Source organism: Vipera ursinii (genome assembly GCF_947247035.1).
Source record: "Vipera ursinii genome assembly, chromosome: 2".
In the NCBI taxonomy this organism is placed as follows: domain Eukaryota; kingdom Metazoa; phylum Chordata; class Lepidosauria; order Squamata; family Viperidae; genus Vipera; species Vipera ursinii.
The window spans coordinates 121,975,107-121,994,199 of NC_139513.1; the positions used below are offsets into that span (position 1 = coordinate 121,975,107).

A 19,093-nucleotide genomic window follows, 5' to 3' on the forward strand; every position below is an offset into this window, starting at 1 on the left:
TCCCAGATGCCCAACCTATCCTAAATCAAGAGAAATTGCGATAAATGTATAATTGTATTGGTTTTCCTTGACACAGAATGCCACTTACTTTTATTATAGTTCTTTCCCAATTATTTAAAAGTGAATTCAGTTGACACCAGTGCAACTTCCAACCTTGATATTTGTGTGCAGGATACAGCTTGGCTTATACCAAGTCATAGGCAGACCTGTGAGACTCCTTCAGCCCCCATTCAAAACACCCATTCGGAGTTCTCACTAGTTTTAATTGAGTATATTAAAAACCCTCTGGTTAAGATAGCAGAGCAAGAACTTACCTATGCAAGAAATTGAAAGAGTGCTGGAGCGGTTGAGGTGTTTGTGAGGTTAGAGTTACCTTTAGCCACGGAAGTTTGCTCAGTGAGTTTTGACTAGTCACACGCTCTCAGCCATCCAATCACAGAAGGTGATTGTGGAGAAAGTAGATGATGAGAATCCTCTGTATGTCCTCTTATGTCTCTGAAGGAAAGGTCAGATGTAGGTAAAATAAACAATACTATTGATAAGGGATAATACAGATACGGAATCCTGGAAAAGAGAAGAGGGAGGTTGTATTCCTAATGTGCTTTTGAGGGAAGGCTGGAAAAGCTAGGGGTCTCAAGCTATCAGTAGGTCTCCTGTGACATGTATTCTGGCTGCCCTTTACCCAGTACTCTAACTAAGCCGTTCAAGACATCAGGGTCTTTACTATGCCTTGTAACAGTGGTGTAAGAAAATGGAAACAAAACTAATCTTGCCTCTTCTAACAACTAGTGGTGTGCAAAACCTTTTGAATCTAAAGTGTTTCAAAACACTGTCTAGTACAAATACTGGTACAAAAGATGATGTTTGGAGTTCAAAATGATTGTACTGAGCATTCTGGTACTACTCAGGCTGTTGTGAAAGTATTCTGGCCTTGAAAACTGACCTTGAGATGAGTGGAGCAGTATCTGAAAACCTTTAGGAAAGCTGGAACAACTCTTTTTTTTTTAACTGAACAGCTAAAAAACGTGCATATTTTTAATTATACTTTGAAACATTTCGTAAAACCACCAGTGCCCACCGAAATCAAAAGAGTCTATTAGAAGGTGCTTTTCTCTGTTATTTTAGTCAGAATAGTGATTTGTTTCTACCCTCAGTGAACTGTGGTTAAATGAAAGGCTCATCCTATTGCTGCTGCTTTCAGGGCTTCAAAATGTACAGAATTTGTTTGACAAGAAATGATAATAGGAGAAAAGGAAAAAGTGCATGGCCCCTGTGCAAATATGGTTCCTTCATATCATTGGCATTTGTTTAAAACTGTATCCTCATATAAGTGCTTTGAAGCCCCATTTCAAACAATTTTCAATCTGTCCTGCGCTGTAGTGAAAGAGTTAATAATCGGAGTGAATGATATTGAAATTGCAAGGAAATAATTGCTTATAGCAGAATACTTAACTGAGATGGAATAGCACCAAGCTTCACTTCTAGGAATGTAATCTTGTATATAATTATTAGAAAGTCCATTCAATTGATCCCAGTGGAATTTACAACCTAGATCCTTTACCTGAACGTAAACGTTTTTGAATTCACAACCTGGAATTCTATGCTGGGACTTTTAATGGCCTTGAGCCTTAAAACTTTCATATCGACAAATAATAAGAACAGTCAGCAACCTGAACACCAATTACAACTTATATTGCACACTTAAAGCACTTTCTACAGATATGTAAGCCCTTATATTAGCACATAATTTAGATAGGCCAAACAGTAGATAAGAAAGAACTCAGGTTGGAACATGCATCTAGCTTCAAGTCTTTGTACTCAGATCATACTTCTGTCCTCAAAATTCAGCACTTCTTTCCTCTCATCCTACCTTTTCTCCCTGCACTGTGTTAAGGTTTATTTTCTCTACATGCCAAACCTGAAGTAATGGACTTTGGAAAGGGAACTCATTGTGAGACATCAAGAGAATGCTTTGAAAATAAATATTTGCCAAAGCTTACAAACTGAAGTCAGAAAAGAGAGCAGAGCAAGTATTTCTGAACTGCATCTCTAGCCACCTTGACAGGAGTGAACGATACCAGGAACTGAAATTCTGTAAACGTGGGGTTTAAAAAAGGATGTTCTTCCTTTTCTTTCCTAGAAAAGATGTTTCCTCTGAATTAAATAGGTTGAATATCTTTATAGGCAAAATTTTGCCCTAAACAAGCCCAGGACAGTTAATGTTTATTGTGGGTTCCATTTCTTTACACCAGGGGTGTCAAACTCAATTTCATTGAGGGCCGCATCTGCATTGCGGTTGCCCTCAGGGGGCTGGGTGGGTGTGGCCTGGGTGGGCATGGCCTACTGGGTGGGCGTGGCTAAAGTGCGTATGGCCTACTCGGTGGGCATGGCCAGCTCTACATCGTTTGCATCAAGGGTGCCTATGGGGGCCTGGGCAGGAGTGGGACAGATCTGAGGGTCTCTGGCAGGAGGAGGGTCTCTGGGCCAGGGCCAAGGCAGTGGGGGCCATTCCCTCACTGTTTCCAGGATGGCTTCGCAGGCCGCATGAAACCACTTCGCGGGCCGGATGTGGCCCCCAGGCCTTGTGTTTGACATGTCTGCTTTACACAGATGTATTAGAGCTGCTGCAGAAATTCATAAGCAACCTTAGCATGCTTATTCATTTCTCAGAATCATAGCCAAGTTCAGCAACCATAGTTTATTTGCAGTGGCCTCTCTTTGCGTTTTCTTATTAATCTCTTGACTTATAGATTCTTTTAGTCTTTAGGGCATGTTTTCACAATTATATGGATTAATATATTAAACATTGTCCTGGATATGTCACATTCCATCTCAGTGCCAAGGTACCCAGACAATAAGAACAGCGGAACGGACTCTTCTGCTTTTTAACAGTTAGAGAGAAGATAGTTAGGAATAGTTAAGAAGATTTTAAGCAGGTGTAGCTTTTCCCATCCTGCACAAAACAATACTGAAATTTCTGTCACTGCACGTTTTTGTTTTTTTTTTGTTCATCAGAAAAGTTCATTTCTAACTGTACATTTCCCCTGCAGTCTGCACCTGTGGTGATAGCTTATCTGGTAACCATAGTGAATCCCATATGTTATGGTTTCAGACTGTTTTGTGCGCATGTCTAGAAAAAGTTTCTCACAGTTATTCTTTTATTTTCTTTCACTTTGCTGTTACTGTCTGTTACGTTAGGATGTAGTCAGCTAGCTGTCTTTATAATATATATTTAGTTTTGTAATTAAAAGGTATTTAGTAAGATTATGCATTGTGTTTTATTTCCTTCCTTCACGCACATCATGCATCCTCTGAAGCACGGTCCTTCGCCCTCTACTAAGGTGATTTATACCTTGACAATTTCCCTGTCTCTGTGTAGTCCTGGAATATTGTACATGTGTATTTTTGATGTAATAGGTGACAATCACTCCTTTTCTACCTGTCTTTTTCTAGATAAGATAAGATAAGCTTTATTGTCATTTTTTTTTACTATGAGCACACTGGCTCACATTAAAAATGAACTTCTGTTGCCTGCTCTCAAAAGAAAGTATATATCTATCCATACACACATGTATCACACATATACACATTATTCATACACACACCCTACATATAAATACATATAAATATTGATCACTGTCCAATCTGAATACAGAGCAGAAAGAGAAAACATGAGAGTTTCTATGACCGAAATGGACATTCCTTATGGAATTTCCCCTCATCCCAAAGCAAAGAGGATTCCATTCTCTGAATTACAGGATTCCTTCCAGAAACATGTAAAATCCTATAAAAACTTGGCTGTTCCCAAATCCCTTTGAGACCTCATTGATGGGGAATTATTGATGCCAGATATGTGTCTGTGAATTACAATATTCCATTTTTAAAATGTATTTGTTATTATTGCACTGATTCATTGCTACTGCTGATGTGCATTGTCTTTCAAGAAAACAGTCTTTCAAAAATATAAATGAAATTAGTTTTGAAATCTCTCATGCAGCCCAACAGTTCTCTGATTAATCAACTGTTTTCTACACAAAAGGGCAAAGGCTTATGGAAGAATCGTCTCTCCTCCCCCCCCCACACACACTAAAATTGTCACAAAAATTATTAATTAAAATGCAGGTGGTATTGTCTGCCAAACAAGTCTCTTCTGTTTGCGGAGAGCTCTAGTGTTGCAATCCCAGTGAATCCATGCTCTTGCTGCTGACAAATCAGCCAGGCATAGCAAGGAATATAGTATCTCTGAATTTGGCTTTTCCTCTTTTTTTTAAATCAACAGTTTCTCCCTTTGAAAAAAAAAGGAAGGTGATTATGCAAACCCAAACCCTATCTTAGTTTAAAAGCTCTTTGAATGTATGGGTGAAAGCAAATAAGTCCTTAAGTTCTCTTGATCCAAAGCCTCTCCTCTATCCATCAATTCATCCTCTCCTCCATCAGAAAAATAAGATTTGTGGGAAGTTGTGATGGAAATGAGGAAGGGATATGTCTGGGGATATTGGCCCTTCTGATAAAAATTCTCTTTTCCTCTTGGTGGGGGGAGACGCTTATTTTATCAGAAGGCTCCTACCAGTATGGTAGATTTCCGAGAATCTAAGTCAGTCAGAAAGGGACGCGGTGGCTCAGTGGGTTAGGATGCTGAGCTTGTCGATCAGAAGGTCGGCAGTTTGGCGGATCGAATCCCGAGTGCCACATAGCAGAGTGAGCGCCTGTTACTCATCCCAGCTTCTGCCAACCTAGCAGTGCGAAAGCACGTAAAAATGCAAGTAGAAAAATAGGGACCACTACGGTGGGAAGGTAACAGCGTTCCGTGCGCCTTTGGTGTCTAGTCATGCTGGCCACATGACCACGGAGACGTCCTCGGACAAGCGCTGGCTCTTCGGCTTTGAAACGGAGATGAGCACTGGCCCCTAGAGTTGGAAACGACTAGCACGCAGGGGAACCTTTACCTTTAAGTCAGTCAGTTCCCATTAAGAGGTTTAAAACCTTTAATCAATAAAAAAGGAGTCCCTCATTAAAGTAGCCCAGATTTTAAAAAATCATTTGTGTGTATGCAAATACAAGATAGCATACCCCTTCTTTTATTTTTATCCCCTGCCATGTATACTGGCACCCTTTAAAAACTAAGCATGATTCTAGTTTCAGAACTTTTGTTCTTTTCTGCATGCAAAGGCATGTACCTTTATTAATGGACAATACTACAACCTTACCTATGTTTACCGGAGTTTCCCTTGTGTTCAGAAATGCTTATTCCCAAATAAATGGGTGTAGGATTACAGCTTAAGTATAATTAAAGCAATGGATGACAATCCTAGTTTACGTAACAGGTGTTTAAACACAACATTTAGATGCCAATAGAAAGCTATAGACATACTTCTGGTAGGTTATATTGTAAGGTAGATGCTTATCATGTTGCACTGCTTTGCAGTTTATTTCATTTCCTTCAGTGCAGTGCATCACTTGCTCAGCTGCTCGGTAATTTAATTGCAACAACTAAGGGAAAATGCTATCACAATTTTTTGAAACATTTGGCATGTTTACAAACACCCACTTCACACATAAGAAATACGCATTTCCTGTGCTATATGTATGGGACCAACCAGTCCCTCCCCCACATCTTGCCTTCCTGTTGCTGGTAAGTGTGACTTACTACGCTACATCCTATCATAGTGTTATTGAAAAAATTTCTAACATAGTAAAAAATGTAAAATAAAATAAACCAAATAGTAAATAGTAAACAGTGAAAAGATAAAATAGGGGAAAAAATAGAAAAGAATAACTTATTATTTAAAAAGTTACAAAGAAGTATAAAGAAGCTGCTAGGGTGACTAGAGGCCTCTGTTCTAAGGAGAGCTGAGCAAAGAAATGGAAATGAAAGGAAGAATGCAGAAAGTCCATTGCACTGGATTGCACTGTTCTTGTATAACATGCAAAGGCTGAGATCACCCATTGCTCCAGTCCAAACCATAAACCATGGATTATTAGACATAATGAGTGGATCTGCACAATACCCAGGTGTGGCTTATTTTACAAGAATTGGATTACTTTGTAGTAATCAGGAGAACTCTTCAGAAAAACACATCTTATTCAAAGGCTTTTGTGCACTGCAGCTCCCTTTTTCAGAGGCACAGTGTGTCTAAATTGAGGCAGGATTTAAATTGGAGTGCAGTGGGGGAAAGAAAGGCTGGTTAGGTAGATACAGATTATATGTGAGACAAATTACAAAAAACGGCGTTTTTTTATCCATTGGGCTGGTTGAGGCTTTCTGAGAAGACCTGAAACCTTTTGATGCATGTGAGTTCAGCAGCTGCTCAGTCAATTGTGCTGGCAAAAACAGCTACTTTGAGATCTGTAATGGAGTATCCTGGGAAGTTAAACTAGTCTAATACTGCTTTGTTCTTGTACTGATTCCTGGCATCAAACTTGCACCCATTAATTCTTTTGGCTTAGTACAATATGTGCAGGCCCAAGTCAATGAATTTTTATTTACAGTCTTTGTAATAGAATCCATTCAATAATTGTAAGAGGTTTTCTTCATATCTGCCTCAGTCTCCACCTTTATTCAGCCATGTGTGCAAGGCCTTGAAATCACCTAGCTTTCATTTGGTTATAGTGGCTGGTGAATATGTTGCCCCTCTACTAATTCTTTAATGGAGCATGGAGCTCAGTTGGCATGAAATATACCGTGTTCCTGATCTTCTCTTCACAGTTACCGCCCCCTTATGAACAGGCCTTGAAGTATCCTGCCGCGTTGTCAAGAACCGGAGCCGGCTCAGAGTTATCAACCAGGCAGAGCCTGCCAGACATGTTGCAAGCTTCTCCCACTTACCAGACTCAGAGGAACACTTCGGTGTAAGCTGGGAATGAGTCCTCCACTCTCCATGGCACAGACTGGGCAATGCTTTCGTTTCTGCAGGGCAATTGGCCAAACCGTGATGCTGAGGAAATGGAATGAAACTCTCTGGCATTGTTGCAAAGCAAGCCATTCTCACCCACCCACCCACCCACCTTACAGTTACAGCTTTGGGACTGCTGTCTTGAATTTATTCTTGAAGACAGAAATTTACTCATCCCAATGGAACAAATTGCTCTAGGGAAGTTCTGATCAGCTTTTCTCTTCCTCTTTTTTATACATCGGAACCCAAATAAACTTCCAACAAGAACAGCCTAGAGCACATATCAAACTCACAATGTCACGTGACGTCACACGACGTATCGGAGCTTTTTCCCCATTGCCGGCAATGGGGTGGGCACAATTTTGTCATGATGTGTCCGGCCTGCAGGCCGGCAGTTAAGACACCCTTGGCCTAGAGCAATGTTGCTCAACCTTGGCTATGTCGTGTGGACTTCAAATCCCAGAATTCCCCAGCTAGTCAAACATTGCCACTCTCTGGGCTAGAGACTACTTCCAAGTTTATCTCCAGATGCTCTTCTAGCTGCAGGAGTAAGTCAAGCAGATACAACATTGGAATTTGTTTGATCCCCAGAAGCTAAACATCAGACAAAGCCATTGAACCTTCCCTCATTGTTTTTTTAAAGACAGAGAAAGGCTTCTAGTTCAAAGACCACCTTCAGAGAATGTACAGCAGCTCTTCCCCTTTTTTTAAAAAAAGTACCTGTTAGAGCTGCCAAACTTTCAAGATACTTACCTGAACATTTTCTTTTCTTTTTGCTGTCATAGAATTATATCCACAGAACACAATTCGGGGCTTTAAGTGACACGATGAATGTAATTTACCCTCTGGCTATTTTCATCAATCTATACCAGTGAATGAACTCTTCGGACAAATTCTGGTGGGATTTATTTTTCTCCTTTTGAAGGGTGGGAGCCATTTTGAAGATCCGGACAAGTTCAGAGATTAAGCAGAAGACAAGTCTGGCACTTATGTCTCATGTTTCCCCAGTTGAAATACAAATAGCCTGTTTTGTAGCTAAGCCATAACTGATTAAAGGGTTACCTGTCAAAATGTAGAAATCTCCCTGGAAGGGAAGCTTTAGCTATTAACATGTATACCAGAATTGTTTATTCTACTTGTCAGCTGGAGCTCAGGCAATCTTGATAAGCTTAAATCTGTTTTTTTTTTGTTTGGATTTGGGGACAGGTTTTTGTTTGTTTGTTTGATTAATAATCACTCCAAATGTTCCTAATGCCATCAATGAAAATTAATCTAATTGGGAAATGCTTGGGATTTCTTCTACAGTCTAACATGTAAGCTACCAGAATGAAGTTACTTATTTACCCTTTCCTGTCTGTGAGATTGAAAAGAACAGATGTGAGTTCAGGTATATTTGTATTAAGGTTTTATTTTAAGGACAGTTGATGTAACACTTGATATGGCTAACACATAAAGAGATAGCTTTAGTAAATTTATGTTTCTGTGCTCCTACCCCCGCCCCAACAGTGTACTTGTACTACTGTATTTCATATTTAAAGGCAAGTAGGCTTTCTTTTAACAGCTTGGTTCATACATGAGACCTTTGTTTTACCCATGGTTTGTAAACAGGCCATGAACCAATTAGCCAAAATCAAAGAAATCACACTGCCGCTTAACATGCTGTATTTATACAGCTAATTACTGTCTTGAGTTCCATAGCCTGTTGAATGATTTACTTGAACTTTAGTTAGAACTACAGCTACGTATCTGTAGGTAAAAAACAGAAGGAAATGAGGGTGATTAGGGAGTGGACATTGCTAGCACCAATGGGCCTCCAGTTTGTTGGTTTCACACACTGCATTAAGCTATAAACAAGTTTCAACTCAGATTGGAATATGAAGCCAGTCACCATGACCTATCGAATAATCATTTTGGCTTGATGGGATATGTCAAGTCAGCCAGACTTATTTTTATGTCAGATCTGCTAAAACAACCCACCTCATATAGTGTTAGCCATGGCATTCATTGACTGAGTTCTCAGAACACCATCAAAATGCGGCTTGTTTGCTTTGGGATCAGTGGGATATGTGAATCTGATGATTATGCATTTGTCAATGAAACATGAAAAAATGGGCCTGTAATGCATATGAAAGCTAGCACTATTGCATTTCATATTCTAACTATACAGTACAGGCTGGTTAGACTATTTTCCCAGTGAAGACAAGCCCTAAATTTGCACTCTCTTCTTAGGCCCAAGCAAATGTGGCTAATGGTCAAGGTAGGTTGTCACCTATGTACTAGAACAGGCATTAAAGTTTTCTGATTTCATGGGTGAAAGCAAGCTGAAACAAAGACTTTGCTGTGGAATTTCATCCAATCCCTTCTTATAATTTTGATTGTCTATGCCAGGGGTAGGCAACCTTGGCTCTTTTATGACTTGTGGACTTCAACTCCCAGAATTCCTGAGCCAGCCATGCTGAGGGAAAAGGGAGAGGTTTCCAAGCTGAGCTATACTGGCTCAGGAATTCTGGGAGTTGAAGTCCACTAGTTATAAAAGACCTGAGGTTGCCTATCCCTGGTCTGTGGACCATTTCCCAGGTCACCTGTTTCAGTTGGTCACAGTGACAGACATATATCCAAGGTCTGGAATTATGAGTCTTAACAGAAAAATTATCTAGAGACCAAGCTCTGCCCAGGTACCATAAAAGTCAAATTTGCAATTAGTCTAAGCAATCAAGTAATCTTGCTTCCTCCTTTTGTTGCAATAAAGTTTGAATTATGTATTGTTATAAAGGTTTCCCAAATAAGTCATATGCTATATAACTGGGACTGAAACCACACCTGGTTCTAAGTAATAACTATGGTTCACATGTAATCTATGGTTTTCAAACCACCTGGCTGGATCCACACTAATGGATGCACTAAGCCAAGCCAACACCAAAGAAATTTCATTTTATATAAAATTGCTGTGTAAACTGATTACTACTTTGACACATTGGATAAGGATTAAGCTGGGATAGGAACTTCCTGCTAGACTGCATCTATAGCAGCTGCACATATTTGGTACATAGCAAGCAACACTGCAAAAGTTTATTGTGTGCATACATTGGCATAATGTACAAGTAATGGTATTACAGTGTGTACAGATTGTGACGCGCTGAAGTTGGGAAGAAATAATTTCATATGTCTGTAGGTAGACATACTGGTTACAAAATTTGCTGAGAATGCTTTAAGGACACTCTTAAATTGGAAAATTACCTCCAGCATCTGCTTTTACCCCAAGAATAAAGAATTAGCTTGAAGTAGTTCCTCTGAAATGAGCAGCAGCAGTACTACAGTTGTGTTTTGGGGGAAAAAATACTATCAATCTTTCTTTCATCAGCAGCACATCAGAGCTGTGTGTTAAAAGCATGTCTCTGTATGATATGCTATAGTTGCTCCAAATATTGCTTCATTCCCAGCTGCAGAGGACTAAACAAAAGTCATTCAGAACTAGCTCTCAGATCATGGTGATCAACTTAAAACTTCCCACTTCTTCGGTAGGAACAATGTTGATGAAAGTTTTATACAGCACAGCTCCTTTGGGCAACTGGCAGATCACTTCTCGGCTTTCCTGGCCCCGGGCAGGAGGTACATAGACTTCTTTAGTGAACCTCACAATTCCATCTTCAAGAGCATACAAGCATTTGTTGCTGCCCATCCCCACCTGGGACAGAGAAACAGAATCATAATTAAAGAAAGGAAACAGCTGCCTCTGGATCAGAGTGCAGGCAGTGCCTATCACTGGGACTGCCAGCAGATCTCAGACACTGGTACAGTTTGCCAATTGTGTGCTAAAGCACAATTGCTTGTGCAAGAAAGACATCACTATCACCAGAATGATAACAGCATAATGCAAATATGTCAAAGTGAGGCTGCAGGATTCCAATTACTTGCAGAAACAAAAGACACTTCTGCAGATTAAATTCAGAATCCCTCCTCTGGTAGGGTTTACACTCGTAACCTGGGATACCTGGTTCATGGGATGTAGCAAGTAATTTGTTTGCAATAGTGGCAAATATATGTAGCTCGAGTGAGGGTAAAGGTCCATTCTCCAAGCTTGTGGCTTGGTTTCCGAACATTCTGTTACCAGGCTAGGTAACATCTTCAGTGGAGTTTAGGGAGTGCCAGTGTTCTGTTTATAAGGGCTTCAGGTGTGGGTATGTCAAGTGAGGGTCTTCAGTGAGAGGCTTGTGATGGGAAGGTTACCTCAGGTGAGGGTCACTGGGAGGTGAACAGAACAACACTGACACCGATACCCGTGAAACTCCACTGAAGATGTTACCTAGCCTGGTAAACAAAATGTTCAGAAACAAACCTACAAGCTCGGAGAATGAACCTTCACCCTCAGTAATTTGTCTCTGCAAGCCAATTACATCTCCTTGTGCCACCATCTTTTCTTGACACCAACTCCCGATGGTGTGTTTTGGAGTTCTAATGTCACAGTTCAACCCATTGGCCTGAATCTGGTTCGATGCCAGCTGAGTAAGATAAATGTCAGCTTGTGAGCCCAAAAAATGTTGGGCGAGAGTTGATTTCTTCACACCCAGAAATGGCTGAAGATAATTTCAGTCTTAAAGATGGTATCTCCAGCAAGCCCAATTTTATGATATCATTTTGCCCAGTTACTTCGTGGTATGGACTTGGCCTCTGGGTAAGCAAGCATTTCTCCTTAGAAGGCATTGATTACAAAAATATATGCAAGTTGTAGTATAGATCAAGATAAAGAAATGCCTGATTATTCTCCTTTTCCACAACTTGATTCCCAACCCCCCTTCGCGGGTGATCTGAAGTCATCCAATGCACCACAATGCACTTTCCTGTGTTCCTCTTGCTTCACCTCAGGTATTCTATAGGGTTTTTTCTCCCGGCTAGGAAGATGGGTTTTCAGTGTATCTGACATAATCTGGTATTTCATATGGCAACTATACTGGGTCTGGATTTTTACTAAATATAAAGAGGTGGTTCTGTGAAACTCTAATCAGGGTGGGAGAGACGCTCCAGTTTCTGTTTATTAATGTCGGCACTTTGATAGCAAGAGAGATCAAAAAAAGAATTGTATTCTTGTCTCAGCTGAGAGAAAGAATCTTGAAAAATAATAAAAAATGAGGCCAAGAGGTTTGGCAGACCATAATGAAAAATGGTTAATGCCAGGATAATTTAGAATAAGGCAAGGAAACAGATGCTTTGATAAAAATGGAATCAAGTCTTAATTAAGTGGTATTTGAAATAACAAAGAGAACATCTTACGTGAGCTCCCGGATGCCACCGAATCACACGCTGGGTGGCCAATATGTTGCCTGCGTGAACAAATTGTCCTGTAAATGAGTTAAAAGTAATTAAACCTCAGAAACAAGACAGCTTGAGTGCATTTTAGCTGAATACAAATGGAGCACAACAGAACAACTTTCTTTAACATTCCTTCTCATGAAATGGGGCCCATTGCAGAAGATAAGAGGTCAAAGGTGAAGGATCTGAGACTCAAGCCTTCAGTCGTACCCCTGATTTTACTTAATCTGATTGGCTGAGGCTTTCTAGCAGTAACATTGTTCCTACACATATCCAAGGTATTTTCTCAACAGATTTATCAGAAGAGCCTCAGTTTAAGTTAAAGATTTCCTCATTCATACATTAATTCACCAAATACTCTCTCCATTTAGTGTAGACTGCCATCTTGAGATTACCAAGAGAAAAAGAAGGAAAAGGGTTCCATTTCGGTAATCCTGAATCCAGATTCAAGTTCAGGTAGTCTTTGACTTACAACCACACAATTGGAACTAGAATGTCGGTTGCTGAGTAAGACAGCTGTCAAGTGATTTGTGCCTCGATTTTACAACCTTGTTGCCGTGGTTGTTAAGCAAATCACTGCAGTTGTTGATCATGTAGTTGTTAAAATAACCCAGCTTCCCACATTGACTTTGCTTGTCAGAAGGCAGCTGGGACCGTCACAAATGGCAATCTCAAGACCTTGAGATGCTGCAACCATACCTGCCAGTTGCCAAGCACCCAAATTTTGATCATCTGACCATGGAGAGGTTTAGACAGCCATATGAGAACCATGATAACACTGAATTGTTTTGTATTTGTATGAGAAGGATGAAGAAATCTGGCATCTGGCTACAGAACTTATGTAGAACATTCTGGCCTTGTAAGGATGCAGAAGGGAATGCCTTCTGCATCCTTACAGGGCCAGAATGTTCATATCCTGAAGCATATTAATGACTCGTCTGCCTTGGACTAAGCATTGTAACTTGATGTTTTGGGGACTCTTACTTTGGAAGTTATCAGGGCTTGGTCTGGCTACTTTTTTTTGTTTATTTTATCAACAAGAATAAAATACAAAACAGAAAAAGATATATCCCAACACTAACAACAAAAAGTAAAAAAAAAGTATACAAAAAGGGGGGAAATTTAATTTAATTTAATTTAATTTATTAATATTTCTATACCGCCCTTCTCCCGGAGGACTCAGGGCGGTGTACAGGGCAAGAATAATGATCCAAATATCAAATAAATTTAATATTAAACATAAAGAATCCACCCTGACTGGATCCTGAAAAAATAAATAATTAAAAGAATCAATAAATTCTCCTCCCTTTTACATAACGGGTCTACAAATAGTTATAAACTTTCCCAATCCTATTTAACCAGATTACTATATTAAATAAACAAATATTCCAGAAGAGAGGATCTCTATCTGAAAATCAAATCGACCCAACTTCTGAACATAATATATATGTTAAAAAAAATTTAAAAAAAAAACAGTCAGTAGGTTAGCCCAAACATCCCTCTTCAAATCTGTTAACCATCTGTTATTGTATTTAACACATAGAAAGTCCACAAAGTCTCTTATAAAGCTGTCTAGTAACTATTAATAACACTAATCTAACCAACTTTTTACAGTGGTCTAAATCTCTAGCCATGACTATTTGATTGCAGCATATTCCAATTTAACTGCAATTAACATACTATTTGTTAAAAAGGAAGGCGTTGCTCAAGTCAAAACTGACTTCTAGCAATTCCAGGTACATTTTGTCAAGAAAATTACATGAGCAATACAGAATATGGCAACAGCTTCTTCTGGGATATTTTTCTGGCGCCACAGTCCAATCTACAGCTGATATTTCATGCCAATGATGGTCCATTGAAGAGAGAAGCACATCTGATCCGACTTAGATTACTCCAAGAACAGGCAAGGCCAACAAGGTCCTTTCATTAGACTTGAATCTTTGAATTTAGTTTCAGTAGATGATCTTGCAAACCCTGCATTTTTGTGATCTTTCAATTGGCTTAATGAAGGTGTTATGTAAGACAGCATTTGTCAGTCTTGGCAATTTTAAGATACATGGACTTCCACTCCCTGCATTTCCCAGCCAGCATGATGTCCATATATTTTTAATTCATCAAGATTGAGAAACACTGCCCTAAAACGTAAAAACTGAGGCAAGTATCATCACACTATGGCAGACATGTCAAACTCGCGACGTCACGTGATGTCGCGCAACGTATCAGAGCTTTTTCTCCATTGCCAGCAATGGGGTGGGCGCGGTTTTGGGATGATGCGTCCGGCCCGTGGGCCGGCAGTTTGACACCCCTGCACTATGGTGTCATCATCATCATGGGGGGGGGGGGGAAGAAATACAGGGACTATTGACTCCCTATCCCACCTACACACACACACACACACACACACACACACACACTCTCTCCAGTCTCCTTAATATCAAGGCTAGAGTTTAAACTCTTTGTAGCATATTCCCTTAAAGCTTCATGTGTGCATAGCTCTACAAAAGCAAGCCACACCAAAAAGCTTACAATTATTTTTTTCCCCACATCTGGGCTCTTCAATATCTTACTGTTCAAGCTATGTTTTTTCCCCACATCCGGTCTTTAACCTCTTGCTGTTAGAACAAAATTTCTCAACTTCAGCCACTTTTAAGTTGTTCCAGAATTCCCCAGGCAATCCACACAGTTTAAGATGCTGAGGTTGAGAAGCACTGCTTTTTTTTGGGGGGGGGGAGGAGATCTGGAGCCAATCCTTGCTATTTTTTTTTCATTTCCTTTCCTCCCAAACTCTTCCCTCTCTAAATAAACACATGGGAATGAACCCTGTAGTAACATAAAGAGTAATAAATACATCACTGCACACTGGACTTCATAAGAGGCACCCATTTCTAGGACATGATCAGAGAATAACAGAATCACAGGGTTGGAAGGGAGATTTTTGTCCCCTAAGGGCTTTTGGTTTAAAACGTATTTTTGCTATTGGGGGTGCTTTGGAGGGATACTTCTGCAAAATACGGAGTCTACTGAATATCCTTATCTTCCCTTTGGTTTCCCAATAACTTACCACTAGCTACAATTATGACACCACTTATCAGTCAGGTTTACTCACCAACAATCAACAATAGCATAAAAGAATCATCAGCAACTTTTTTCAGAGTTATGTAAGCCTGATAAGACAGCTCAGAACCTTTCACTTAATTTATTTAGATTCTCCCTACTGTATTCCCACCCCCCCCAAATTACATTCTAAAGAAAAATGTACAGAATGTAAGCACTAATTTTAAATAGTGGACCCATATTCTGCAATAAACAGGCAGAATTCAAAACTATTGCAGTTCTATCACCTACTGGCTGTCTCATAGTTGATAGGCATAATACAGGAATATCCAGATGCCCAAATAATATTCATCAATCGCAAAAGGCAATTGGTTCTAACTAGAACAATTTACATCCTACAACAATACCTTTAATTCTGTCAAATAACATCTCCCTATCCCAGGTCCTTAGGAATCAAGAGAGGGCTAAAAATGCCAAATCTAGCTGACTGTGCAACAAACCATAGTAAACGGTACTTAATATGTCAATGCATTGACAAAACTTCCATCTGTCAATTACAGAAAGCCACATTGCTTAAATCTGCACATATGATACATTAGAACAGCCTAAGTCAGGGGTCAGCAACCTTGGTTCTTTTATGACTCATGGACTTCAACTCCCAGAATTCCTGAGCCAGCATAGGCATAGACTGGGCAATGCTTTCGTTTCTGCAGGGCAATTGGCCAAACCGTGATGCTGAGGAAATGGAATGAAACTCTCTGGCATTGTTGCAAAGCAAGCCATTCCCCACCCACCCACCTTATAATTACAGCTTTGGGACTTGCTGTCTTGAACTAATTCTTGAAGACAGAAAATTACTCATCCCAATGGAACAATTTGCTCTAGGGAAGTTCTGATCAGCTTTTCTCTTCCTCTTTTTTATACACCGGAACCCAAATAAATTTCCAGCAAGAACAGCCTAGAGCAGACATGTCAAACTCGCAATGTCACATGACGTCGCGCGATGTATCAGAGCTTTTTTACCATTGCCGCAATGGAGTGGGTGCGGTTTTGTCATGATGTGTCCGGCTTGCGGGCCGACAGTAAGACACCCCTGGCCTAGAGCAATGTTGTTCAACTTTGGCTATGTCATGTGGACTTCAAATCCCAGAATTCCCCAGCTAGCCAGACGTTACCACTCTCTGGGCTAGAGACTACAGCATGGCTGGCTCAGGAATTCTGGGAGCTGAAGTCCATGAGTCATACAAGAGCCAAGGTTGGCCATCCCTGGCCTAAGTCCTCAGGAAAGATTTGATGCATATGAAGGCCAATACCAGCTAAAGAACTAGCAGCTGTGACTTCATTGGTGTGAACAGATGAAAATAACAATACTTCATTAAATTTTATTTGTTGCCCAACTCCCAGCAGCTCTGGCAGTTTACAAATAGGTAAAAATATTCAAAAAAACCCACCCCAAAATTAAAAAGAATAAAGATGGCTGAAATGGCAGAACTGGACGGAACAAAGGGAAGAGGAAGGGAAAAATTCTTCAATCAACAAAGGCATGGCCCTTCAACCAGTATAGTCCATGTCTGATAGCAAAGGGCAAGAAAATTAATCCAGGGTGGGGTTTTTTCAATTGTTGTTGTTCATGGGGTGTTAATAATAACAATAATAAACAGGAAACTGCAGTAAAGTGATTAAGAAACTTACCATCTAATTTTTTGAAGCCGTATTTTTTCCCTCTTCTGTTCCCTCCACGATTTTTGGTGCTGCCTCCGGTTTTTTTGGATGCAAACCTTACTACAATTGCACTGAGTGTGGGAATGGGCAAAACTGTTACAGGAAGGGGAAGAAAGCAAGAGGTTCCAATTATTAGTGTGATAATAAAAATTGTGAGCTAAGAGCCAGCAGTTCCCAGTCCAAAATGCAAATCAATTCAGCCATAAACCATGTTCAAGACAATCTGAAATAACTACAGCTTAGTTTAGTAAGTTTAGTTTTAACAGCTTTTCTAAAATAAAACAAATCAGGAGAGTTCAATCTTCCAGATTTCAGGTTGGAGAGATTGTTCCACAACTATAAAGCAGCAAACTCCAGCAAAACATTTCTGAACTTTTCTGGGGTAGTAACCTTCAGCATCCTATTTAGGGCATGGATGCTGGACAGGTAGATTTTACAGAATTTGAAGCAAGCAATCATGCAAGTAGCAAAGTGGCAAGCCACAGAGGTGCAATCAAACACTCAGAATTATTAATTTATAAGTTTATCGATTATTCAGTCAAATTGTTCCTAAAGACAGCTCCTTGGCAACCAAATGCAGCACCCGTAGTAAGTGCAACTCCACCAAACTGCAGGCGACTGTATTTTATACTAAGTGCATACATTTACGATAATGCAGGAAATTCAATTTCTTTTAAAGCTAGACATTTAATAACAATGCAATAGTATCTTTCAGAGCTCTTCTGCCACCTTTCCTTTAAAAAGACCTGACGCAGACCTGAGAACAAAAAATAGGGGAGAAGCAGATGACCTCTGAACTCTCCCCCATGTGTCTAAGTCTGTTTGTGTGCCTGCAAATCAGTGTTGGTTCCTGGCAACTGCTTGCACAAATCCCTGCAGTTTTCTTGGCAAGGTTTTTCAGACATGATTTGCCTTTACCATCCTTCTAGAACTGAGAGGGATTGCTGTACAGGTAGTCCTCAACTTACGACCATAATTGAGCCCCAGATTTCTGTGACTAAGTAAGACAATTGTTAACTGAGTTTTGGCCCATTTTACCACCTTTCTTGCCACAGCTGTTAAGTGAATCACTGCAATTGTTAAGTTAGTAACCCAGCTATAAAGTGAAACTGTCTTCTCCATTGACTGTGCTTGTCATAAAAGGTGATCACATAACTCTGGGATACTGCAACCATCATAAATATGAGCCAGCTGCCAAGCATCCAAATGTTAATCACATGATCATGGGGATGCTGCAATGGTCATAAGTGTGAAAAATGGTTGTAAGTCACTTTTTTCACTGTCGCTGTAACTTTGAATGGAGGGTTGTAAGTTGAGGACTACCTGTACCAGAATTTTAAAAAAAGGCAGAACAAACTAGATTCTAACAGCTGATGAAGCCTAGCCATAGCACCATTAAAACACCTCATCCCAACGATGCTTTTTCACGGGGCAACTGGACTTTTTCTTTAAAGACCTTTCGGTTCTCATCCAAGAAGCTTCTTTAAAACATCTTTGGGATAACTATTACCTGGATGACTGAGAATCTCCATATTTAGCTAAAACAACATTTTGTGAGTTGTGACACCAGTGAAGGAAGATAAAGAATTCTCCAAGGGAGCAATAATACATTTAGTAGAATCCCTCATAATATAACCCAGCAGATGGAGCAGGCTTCCCAACTTTTGTAGAGCTCTTTCCAGGCTCGCTCTTAAATGCGGATGGCGACGGGGGTGGACGGGGAGAAATGCACCAACTTCTGCAAAGGATCGCCGGCCTATTTGGTTGCAAACCTTGTGCATGAACCCCTAGGAACCTATCCCTCTGACCCATTTGCAGGCGAAAGGAAGATTGGCTACGCCAAGCAAAGCCTCCGCGCTCCCCCCCCCGCCGCTGAATTCCTGCCCGCAACTTCACACACTGGAAGACTGCATTCCAAATCTTCCATTGCCGCCGCCTGCTGCCTTTTCCCCGGAGGTCATCACCAACTCAGTCAGGCTTCCACCCTCCCAACAACCTTTCCGACTCACGTTGCCTGCCGGCCGCGGAGCCCAAAAAGGACAGCCCGCCCAGCAGCGCCGCCATTTGACCTTCCCTCGCCGCCCTGCGAAGCGCCCCGTCCTGCGCTGCGACACTTC

The 19,093-nt window shown here is 40.5% G+C and overlaps 1 protein-coding gene across 3 annotated transcripts; it reads right to left on the reverse strand.

Moving 5' to 3' along the window:
• Positions 1-9,545: 9,545 nt before the first annotated feature.
• Positions 9,546-19,093, reverse strand: MRPL27 (mitochondrial ribosomal protein L27). Of its 3 annotated transcripts, none has more exons than XM_083353150.1 (4): positions 18,877-18,952; positions 16,947-17,069; positions 12,162-12,229; positions 9,546-10,578 (listed from the first exon to the last, which is right to left on the reverse strand). In XM_083353150.1, the coding sequence occupies exons 1-4, from the start codon at positions 18,935-18,937 to the stop codon at positions 10,372-10,374; spliced, it is 459 nt and encodes a 152-aa protein (XP_083209276.1). In that variant the 5' UTR covers positions 18,938-18,952; the 3' UTR covers positions 9,546-10,371. The 3 variants fall into 3 exon arrangements, with proteins under 3 accessions (XP_083209276.1, XP_083209278.1, XP_083209277.1); XM_083353152.1 differs by lacking the exon at positions 18,877-18,952 and adding an exon at positions 18,749-18,805 and having other exon boundaries at positions 9,547-10,578; XM_083353151.1 differs by lacking the exon at positions 18,877-18,952 and adding an exon at positions 18,986-19,093 and having other exon boundaries at positions 9,549-10,578.